General features: G+C 39.5%; 1 protein-coding gene across 1 annotated transcript in view; it reads right to left on the bottom strand.

The window, feature by feature from the left end:
* Nucleotides 1-306: 306 nt before the first annotated feature.
* The window catches only part of LOC114688130 (ESF1 homolog), a 60,132-nt gene continuing 49,589 nt past the window's right edge, over nt 307-10,849 (bottom strand). Inside the window, 3 exon segments of the mRNA XM_037204457.1 lie at nt 307-1,180; nt 4,177-4,323; nt 6,594-6,670. Of these exon segments, the coding sequence (XP_037060352.1) occupies nt 887-1,180; nt 4,177-4,323; nt 6,594-6,670 (518 nt within the window). The 3' untranslated portion in view covers nt 307-886.

The following is a 10,849-nucleotide window of genomic DNA, read 5'->3' as shown; positions in this document are numbered from 1 at the left end:
TAGAATAGTCGCCTGAAGTGCATATAATGAAACAAACCAACAGTATACAAACTAGTAAAAATACAAACCAGTAAAAACATCTTGCACTTTTATTTGTAGGTTAGTTCCACATGCAAATTACTAAGCATGGAAAAAAAGTTCACAGCTTCCATCCTTTTTGATAGAGAAGTAAGTTATCTCAATAGCTACTTAGATCTGCCTCCTGCCTTCAGAGATTAAGGTGCTACATATATATATATATATATATATATATATATATATATATATATATATATATATGTAATATAGATTAAGGTGCTACATATATATATGTATTTTTTAAATTTATTTTTAATCTTTACACAGAAAAATGGACACCATTTTTTACATATATTGTCAGTAGTCTTCTAGAAAGCTAGAGTAACACTGTACTTGTAGGAAATGAACTTCATACAATATAAAAATCTTATAAATTCTGTAATTCACATAATTATGACAAATCTGTGGAAATGCACAGTATAAAATGTGAATATATGAATTATTTACAATTAGAACAATTATGTAAGGAGAACATTTTTTAAAAAAAAATTTATGTGTGTGACTATTTTGCCTGCATTTATGTTTGTGTAGGCATTATGGGCACACAATGCTCACAGAGAGGCACTGGATCTCCTGGAACTGGAATTACATAGGGTTGTGACCTGCCATGTGGGTGCTGGGAAGCAAACTCAGATGCTCTGCAAAAGCACCTTTGTTCTTTACTGTTGAGCCATCTCTCTAGTCCCAATGAAGAACAACTTCATGATGGTCAGAAAAGGGTATTTTTTCATACTCTAGAAAGGTGGCTTCATCCCCATTATCCCTTATACTATTTCTGTGTACTTGAGATCACAGAGACAGTACCCAGTTATTTGACTCTCTGTTTTTTTCTGGCTTGGAATTGCTCTGTTTTGTTTTTCACGGATTTAATCAGCGAAGACAAGGCAGGATCTATGGGCCGCTTCTGTGTCGGCTTTCCCGTGTCCTGCTGAGCTCGCTCTACTGTTTGAGTAAGTAGTTCTTCTTTGCGTTCTCACTGCCGGGCTTTCTCCTCAAGAATTTTTTCCATAGCTTTTGTTTTCTTGAAATTAGGATCAGAGGGATCCAAATTGAACAAGTGGGAAGTGTACATTGCCTGAAACCGTGTGTCGCTAACATTTACCTGCAAATCCAAAAGGAACAAATAGGTAAATAAAGGCAAAGATCTGTTGGTTATTAGTACACAAGTGTGCACACAGTGCAATGAGACATTAGAACCATTTCTACAATTTCAATGAGTTTTTTACTTTGTTATTTGAGACAAATCTGTCTTTTAATTCTAGGATGGACTGGAACTTGCTGCTTTTGAACACAGGATCCTCCTGGCTTTGGCCTCCTGAGAGCTGGGATTACAGGAATGTGCCACCATGCCCAGGGTAGACTCAATGGAATCTTAAGGCCTGCGCTTCAACCACAATGTGCAAGGTGTGCTGTTCTCTTCCCCCAAACCAATCTATTTGAAAGAGAAGAATAGTGGCCCATGTATAGTGGTCTGTAACTTGGGATGATTACTTTGACTGACTAGAGAAGTAGTTCCCAAGGCTTCCGCTACTTGCTTAGCATAAGGCTGACTTCTGTCCATCATAAATAAGTCAATTGGGACACTGTCTAACTGCCCAAATTTAAGCAGTCACTGCACTCTGTGTAATTTTAAGAAATTTTAAATTTGGTATCAAGAAAAAGTATAGCTAAACCAGGTAGCATGGGGCAGTAATTCCAGCTACTCAGGAGGCTGACTCTGAAGGATTTCAAATTCAAGGCCACCTTGGGCAGCTGTTTCAAAATATAATGCAAAATGGTGGTTGCAGAGGCTGCTCAATGGTAGAGTGCTTGCCTAAACCTGTGTAAAGTGCCAGGTTCAATCACCCTGGAAATGAGTGGGGGTGGAGAAGGGGGAGCAAAGAAATCCACCCTCCAGTCCAAGATTTGGTAAGATACAAACCCCAAACTATCTCCATGTTTCTACAGAAAGCATTATGGTTCTACCTTGAAAAGTGAACCCTTCAATCCAGCCAGGCTTAGTAATGAACAACAAAGAAAAACCTGAGTCTATTGGAGACGGATCATAGCTTTACTTAGTTACAGTGATGGCAACAGACAGGATACCAAGAACAACAAAGGAAATCTCATGAAAATTCTGTGTGTGTGAATGTGTATGTGCATGTGTACAGGTGCCTGTGCCTGCATGTAGAGACTAGAGGTTGATGACAGGTATTTTCCTTTATTGCTCTCTACCTTATATTTTGAGACAGTTTCTTTCATGGAAGCTGGAGTGTGGTGATATTTTATTTGTATGTTAATAAATAAAGTTTGGCTGGAGATCAGAGGACAAAGCAAGCCATAAACACAAAAGTCAGGCAGTGGTAGCACACATCCTTCTGATCACTTGGCAGGCAGGGTCTCTGTGTGTTCAAGGGAACAGCCAAGCATGGTGACACACGCCTTTAATCCCAGTACCAACCACAGGCCCTGGAGGTCTGTACAGACAGGCAAGGAAGTGAGGTAGCTGGGCTAAGAGCCAATGAGAGGGCAGAACAGCAAGGCAATAAAGGTGCATATTAGACAGGAAGTGGTCCTTTTGGTAGCTGTAGAGCTGGAGAGGTAAGGTCGGTGGCTCTCACTATTTCCCTGATCTCTAAGGCTTTCACCCCTATATTTGGCTCCATGTTTCTTATTTAATAAGACCGCTTAGAAATTCTTCTATACTGGAGCTTCATCACCTGGGTAGGCTGGCTGTCAGCAGGCCCCTGGGATTGGCTTGTCTCCATCCTCCACAGCCCTGCCTGGGGTTATAATCGTATGCTACTGCTCTTAGCTTTTATGTGGGTGCTGGAATCCAAACTCAGGTCTCATGATTGTTCAGCAAGTTATTTACCCACTGATACATCTCCACAGCCCTCAGGGAAAAAAAAGTTATTTGTGTTGTGTAGAGGTTAGAGGACAACATGAGGGTGTCAGTTCTCCCACTATGTGGAATACAGGGACTGAACTCAGGTTCTAAGTCTTAGTGGCAAGTGCTACTACCTGCTGGGCTGTATCACAGCTCCATAAAAAATATTTTAAGCATGGTTATTTATGTGTGAAGGTAGAGCTCATAATTAGAAATTATTCTTTGATTTTTTTTATTAGAAAACCAATTAATCAGAAACTTCATGGGAATAGAAGCATATATGAAAAGGTGGAGCAATAGGGGCCTTGTAATCCTTCTCCATGCTATGAAGAAGTCTATGTCCTTCCCTCCACTTTGACCAAATTCAAAACTCACCCATCTTTTCTTCCAAGTTCACTAATGGAAACTGTTAAGTAATTCCTAGTGGATATTTTAAAGCTTTCTGCGGAGGGCTCAAACTCATGTGTATGGCCATTAGGACCACTCACTCACCGTAACAAGAAAACTGAAGAGGACAGGCAATGTAATATGCAGAAATGAAAAAAGCATTGCTCACCATGTTAGCTACTGTACACAGTGAGAGTGAACCCACTGTCATGGCTTCTGTTATTTATTTATTTATTTATTTATTTATTTATTTATTTATTTATTTATTTATTATGTATACAGAAGAGGGCGCCAGATCTCATTACAGATGGTTGTGAGCCACCATGTGGTTGCTGGAATTGAACTCAGGACCTCTGGAAGAGCAGTCGTGCTCTTAACCTCTGAGCCATCTCTCCAGCCCACGGCTTCTGGTTTTAACATTTAAAGGCCACAGATTTTTGTTGTAACACAGCTCCCAAATTAAAGGTAACTATCTCACCTAGAGCTCAAACAGTGATGTGCTCCACTCTGGGATGAACTGTGTTAGATTAAAGGACAGTTGCTTTGTCAACATTATGGGCCCTTGAGAAGGGCTTTTCAAGGGTAAGTTCATGCTTAATTTCTATATCCAGAGCTGACTTTTTTTTCTTTTGGTTTTTTTGAGACAGGGTTTCTCTGTGTAGTTTTGGTGCCTGTCCTGGATCTCACTGTGTAGACCAGGCTGGCCTCGAACTTACAGAGATCCGCCTGGCTCTGCCTCCCGAGTGCTGGGATTAAAGGCGTGTGCCACCACGACTGGCCAGAGCTGACTTTATATTGAACTCCACCTTCAAGAAGCTAATAATGACTTGTGCTGCTGTTACCTCAAAGTCATCCTCAACTAACTCCTTCTTTTTCATAAGCTGTTTCTTCTTCTTTTTGCTCAGATTCTGGTGCTCCACAATCTTGTCATAGTTGAAGTGTTTCTTGCTGTCCTCTTCCTCATCCATTACAAGCAAGGCCATTTCTGCCTATGGAGAGAAAAACGAACAAACAAAACCTGAAATGTACAATGGAGTTTTCCTGCACTGCTACTCTGAGAATTGCTTATACTCAATGACTGGAGAGTAGAAAGAGGCCTAAGATACAGTACAGCTTCGGTCCATTCCACGCTGTGATGTGAGGATTAGCTACAGGGGAGGAGGGAAGTAGCAGTCTTTATGCAAAGGACAGACTTCCATTCCTGTAGTCATCAGATTAGCAGGCAAAGGAACAGAGCTGGGTCTATCAAATACATTTCATCTTCACCTTGTTCTTTTTAAGTAATGACAGGAAATTTACTTTGTGATTCAAATTATAGTTTCCAGATGTGTACTTTAGCAACTAGGAAAAATCTTTTGCTCTTTTTTTCCTTGCCTCTTTCAATACTGATATACTTTCATGAGCTAGACTCAGCATTTGCTTCAGAGACCAAGCATTCTGTTTCTACTGATTATGAGACTAGAGAGACACCTCAAGAGTCAAATAAACAGCCACAAGCACACAGAAGCATGCTCCCTGACTCTTACACACAAGAATACTTTAATTTCCTTTCCTTCCATCACATTTGACTTCCTTATAGAGTCACGTCCCATGAACAGATGGATCTTTAAGTAACTTTATGAGTACTTACATGTAATGGATAGAGAATAGAAAAATGCATTAAACTGACCAGTTTAGGTGGCCTGTTCAAGGCCACTGCCAGAGCCACTGGGTTATACATAAGCATCACAGCATTTCTAATGAAGATTAAGCATATGTACATTAAACTTATATTTACTACTAATAAAAGAGAAATTAGCATTTGATGCTGTGGGCTGAAGAAATATGAAGTAGGAATTCAGCTAACAATGGCAAATTGTTAATACCTGGAATAGCAGGGCTCTTCTAGAGGATAAAGTCAAGCCTCAAGGAGTCTTGGTGACATCAGCTTTTGAATATATTAGCTGTGTCCTACAATGAATTTCTTGTGTGCTATGTAGCTTTCCCATTTGATTGATCATTCATTGGGCACAATTTTTCCCCTATACAATTTGGGGTATTTGGATAACATCCCACAACTGTGTGCCTTTCTGTAATTCTGTAATCACCATTAGCAAGTATCCGGCCAGGAGCATCTCCAGACAAAAGTACTTTATTTCAGATATTTCTCAAACATCCAAGGACAGAATGCAGATACATAAGCACTCTGACCACCTGCTAATTTCCTGAGATAAGGTAAAAATACCTTACTGAGAAAACTGTCAAGACCAAGGGGATGTTAGGTACAAAGCTTTGTTTCTTGTTAATTAAACTTAAACCCTCCTTTCTCCCATAGCCCAAGTCTGCCTTTAACAAAGAACAAAAGGGCTTTTACATACCAGGTACATCAAGCTGTGACACAGGCTATCTAGCTACTGAGTTCACTTCCCCCACCCTGCCAGAAAACGGCACAGCCAAGATCTGGCTGAGACAGATCTGGTTCCAAAGGAAAATAAGGCAGTTTTATTTTACTCATGATTTAGTGACATAAAACTCCTTATACTTTACCTAACCACTTCTAAGAATATAGTTTGAGCACACAAATTCCCCCTTTTGATCTATTAACCGATTAGCTCTTAGTTGACCCTACCTCCTTTAATCACTCCCCTTTTGGGTTGCAAATAACACTGACAATTACTGCCCTTTGGGTGGATCTTATCACCTCTCTGTTTGACCCTCAAAGAATTCAAGCTATGTGACCTTGCTTTAGCAGAGTATTGCTGACTGCACAGGTATATAACTGTAAACCTCAGAGACTTGAGGAGAACTAAGATGGAGAACTGAGATGGGGTAGTACTAAGATAGAACACAAAGAGAACAGCAGAAAAATGTAGAGACTCTGGGAAAAGTCTATGAAGGGCTGGACACCTATAGTCTTTGTTAATTTGACAAACTATAATAGAAACTGTAATATGGTTGATTCAAATAGAACCAAAGGATGTGGAAATACTATTTTATGTTTCAACAACAGTATTTTCTGTTTCAGTCACCCTAGAGGGTGAGAATAAGAATGTCTCTTCTTAGTCACAAAGGTCTTGAGAAACTTCATATTAGCTGGAGAAACAGTGTTTGGTTAAAGATAACATTTAAAAACTATGTGGCTAAAATACTTACGTATGTTATAATGATACAAAATCCAATGGAAAAATCAGTTTTAAAATTAGACTCTAAAAACTCATATGAACCACATCAATTGCACATATTAATCATCAATAAACACTCAACAATGACCACTTTCTACCTTTTGTTTTTCTAGTTCAGTTTTTTCCTCTGAAGATGTGTTGTCTTTTGCAGATTTTGTTGATTTTTTCTTTATACCTGGTACAACAAACCAACAGAGGACAGATAAAATGACAGGATTAACAGCCAAAATCTGTTTATATTCTGAATAAAATGCAAACTATCTAGGAATAATCTTAACAATAAATGTCGAAATTACAGGAAGGAAAAGCACAACCCTGAAAGAAGGCCATGGCTATAAACATAGTACACAAGCCTTCTGGAAGGCAACTAAGCATTGAAAGGAAGGCATTTTTGTTGGTGTGGTGGCACATTTCTCTAATTCTAGCACTCAGCAGAGGAAGAAGGGTTCGGAGTTCTAAGTTTGATATATAGTGAGACCATCTCAAAACCAAAGCAAACAGCAGTATTTAATAAAGAGAATCACTAAACCATGGACTGAACACAATGGCTTAGTCCTTTTGTAGTGAAGGAACACCCTCCCGCTCCCTGACACACACACAAGTTATTTAAAAGGATGAACAATTTGCTTCATCCTAGAAATAGAGAATCAGGTTATGCACTTATCTGAAAAGCAGGTGTTTTTTTGTTTTGCTTATATGTTTTTGCTTTTAAATTAAATTTTAAATTAAATAAATTTTTAAATTAATTTATTTTGGTATGTCTGTATGTGCATGTACCACATCAAATGTGAAGGCCAGAGGACAACTTGTGGAAGTTGGTTTTTGTTGGTCTTAATGCAGCAGTGCAATGTTACTCATTAAGTGGCGCTGTTACCATGCGAGAAAAGTCACTATCAGAGATTTATTAGAAGGGAAGAACAGAAGAGAATGTGATCAGGTTTATGGAAGACACGTTCAGAGGGAAATGGGGGTGGGCATGGGAAAGAAAAAGGGGAGGAGTCTGTGATCCGCTTTTTATGGATTCCCCTGCACATACGCATGTGTTTATGGAGCTACGCCACGCATGCACGTAGATTGGAAATTATGTGACGATGACGTAGGGCCTAAAGCCCTAAAGAATGACTAAATAACTGAACAGCACATGGGCCTTCTATTAGGCTGTGGTGGGCCCATGTAATGGAGACCCCAGATGCTAGGAGTACTGATGTATTTAGTAGGGGTACTTTTAATGGGCTTAGGGGGTGATTCCTGTGGGTGGTCAGCAGCCCCCTAAATCGTGGGTTGGTGCTAGACTAGAGTGATAAAAGGCTCAGAAGAATCCTGCGAAGAAGAATACCTCTGATACAATGGGCGGTCATGTAGTTAGGGGAGTGGCCAGGAATTCCAACAGTTTTCCTTTTCTACCATGTGGGTCCTGGGGATCAAACTCAGGTCTTGGGTGTAGCAGCAAGCACCTTTACATTCTGAGCAATATCTTGCACATATATATGCATACCAAGTAATTGCCTGGTACCCATGGAGGTCAGAAGAGGGCATTAGATCCCTTGGAACTGCTACAGTTGAGTTGCCATGTGGGTGCTGGGAACTGAAATGGAATTCTCTGCAAAAGAGTGAGTGCTTTTAGCCACTGAGCCATCTCTCCAGCCCCAAATATGGAATTTAATAATGGCAGTTACCTGTAGGGTTATTCTATGGCCTTCATGAATTAGGAAACTGTAAGAATATAGTTACTGCTTGGCACATAGTCCTATAAGATGCCTGCAATTATTTCCATTATTGTCTGATTATACATATATATATCTCAAGTTCCTTAGTAATTATGCTGATACTATGACTTTGTTCTTTCTTTTGTGTGTCTGAGTGTGGGGACTTCAAAGGTAGATGGAGTCTGGGTGATAAAGTATGAAAGATTAATCTGAAATCTGTTAGACTGTTACTGCATCACTGATTCTCTGTGTACTGTGGGACACTGTCTTCTTTTGATAAACTGCTTTTTCTTCCATTGACTAGAAAGCAACAAACTTGGGCTGGGGATATAGCTCAGTTGGTAGAGCTCCTCAACACAACATAGAGCCAGGCATGGCGGTTCAACTCATGCCTGCAACTGAAGTACTTGGGAAGTGGAGGTAAGAGGTTACCCTTAGCTAACAAGGAGAAAGAAGCCAACTTGAGCTATATGTGACTCTGTCTCCAAACAAACAAAACAAAAATAACCCAATGTAGTGGTCTGAATGAGAACTGTCCCCCACAGTCTTAGGCACCTGTATCCTTGGTCCCCAGTTGGTGGTGATGTCTGAGGAGGTTTGGTAGGTATGGCATTACACTGAGAACAGGCTTTGAGTGTTTTTGGTCTCCCTCATTTCCAGTACACTCTCTCTGCTTCATGACTGTGCATCAAGATGTGAGCCCTCAGTTTCCTGCCCCTGCCACCATCCTCCATTATGGGCTCTAACCTTCTGGAACCATAGACCAAAATAAACTCTTTCTTCCATAAGTTGCCTTGGTTATGGTGTTTTATCACAACAGAAATGTAATTAACACACCCCCAATGTTTTCTACAGTAATAACAAATCAAGATGCTGGAAAGATGGCTCAGTGGTTGAGAGCACTTGTTCCTGAAGGAATCCTGAATTCAGTTCACAGCACCCATATGGTGGCTCACAACCGCCTCTAAGTCCAGTCCTGGGGATCCAAGGAGAGAGTACATCTTTTTAAAAACTTTTTTTGTGAGCTAGGCAGTGGTGGCACACGCCTTTAATCCCAGCACTCTGGAGGCAAAGACAGGCGGATCTCTGTGAGTTTGAGGCCAGTCTGGGCTACAGAGTGAGTTCCAGGAAAGGTGCAAAGCTACACAGAGAAACCCTGTCTTGAAAAACCAAAAACAAACAAACAAACAAAACCCAAAACCACTTTTTTGATCCCAGTTACATGCAGAGTACTAGGGAAATGAAAAGTTTGTGTTCTGAAACATTATCTCATCAGGGAATCTCACAGCAAGTAGGAAATATCTCTTAAGACAGTCCTGGTCATACATGCCTTAAATGTCAGCATCAGGACATGCCTGGGTACATAGTGAGATCCTGTCTCAAAAAATAACAAAGCAAAATAAACAAAGCTTTTTTTTTTTAAATCTCTTGGGAATATAATATTGCAAGAAGTACATAAGGATCAAGTCTATTGATTCACATAAAAACCAAGACTCTAAATCAGATGTGAGGATTTTATAGTTACAGAAAATAAATTGAAATAATTATTGTATTTAAAGTATCTTTTGTTGTTTTGTCAGTTAAAACATTATGAAGAAAACTTATGATGCCCAGAGACATTCCTGTCCATCAACTTCATGGTACAGGCTGAATTTGTTAAAAATATTCCTACCTACTATTTCTACCTTTTAAAAACTTCATTTTATGCTCATGTGCAGCGACACACATATGCACAAGCATGCCACAGTTCAGTTTGTGCACAGTCAGAAGACATTTTTGAGACTGATTCTCTCCATCTGCGGGGTTCTGGGGAAGAAACTCAGGTCCATCAGGTATGTGTGACAAACACTTCTATCTTCAAAACCATTTTGTCAGCTCCAACTTTAACCTTTAAACAAGTTCTATAGTCTTGAACTAACCATGCCTCACAAATTGTTCATTTTTGTCCTTGAACTGACTTCAAACTGGGCATGCTCAGTAGTGTATTCCTTAATTGAGCATGCTTAGGAATATGCCTACCTCTATGAATGTGCACCAATAACTATTAAAACCAGATAGAAACAATTCTTATGGAGCATTCTGAAATAAACACATTGAAAACAAACAAATTCTACCTATATTGTTTACTCAGAATGCGTGATACTATTGCTAGAGAAAGCTTATGTGCAATTTCAATGTGCTCTCTTTAAGAAATTGGCTACCACACACCACCGAACCATTTAGGTTATTCTTTGAATTCTGCTCTGAGTTCTGCAATCTGACCAGATTACATCTGTCAAATGAAGCACTTTGAACACAAAATAAGGAAACTTTAATGCTTCACAACACTCCATAACAAACTTTGTGTCAGTCAGAGGAAAAGGCTAAAATTCATCATCTTTTAAAAATGACCACACAGGTATGATAAAAAGCAGAATATGCTAGGTTTCCATTTCCCTTTCCAATTCCTAAGAGTCTCATATTCTATAATAGAATTTATTCAACTTGATCTTTCATCAATAAAATGTCAGTGCTAAAAGGCTATAACAAGCAGGAAATAATTTTAAGCAATTCTGACTTTTCCTGTTGAGGACTGTTCTGGCCCACTGGTCAGGAGGGACAAGAAGCAGGGAAACCTCATAAACTACTTCTCGTTACAATGCCAGCTT

The sequence above is a fragment of the Peromyscus leucopus genome, chromosome 4 (genome assembly GCF_004664715.2).
Source record: "Peromyscus leucopus breed LL Stock chromosome 4, UCI_PerLeu_2.1, whole genome shotgun sequence".
In the NCBI taxonomy this organism is placed as follows: Eukaryota; Metazoa; Chordata; class Mammalia; order Rodentia; family Cricetidae; genus Peromyscus; species Peromyscus leucopus.
The sequence above is the reverse complement of the archived record's forward strand: the minus strand, read 5'-3'. Positions and strand labels throughout refer to the sequence as shown.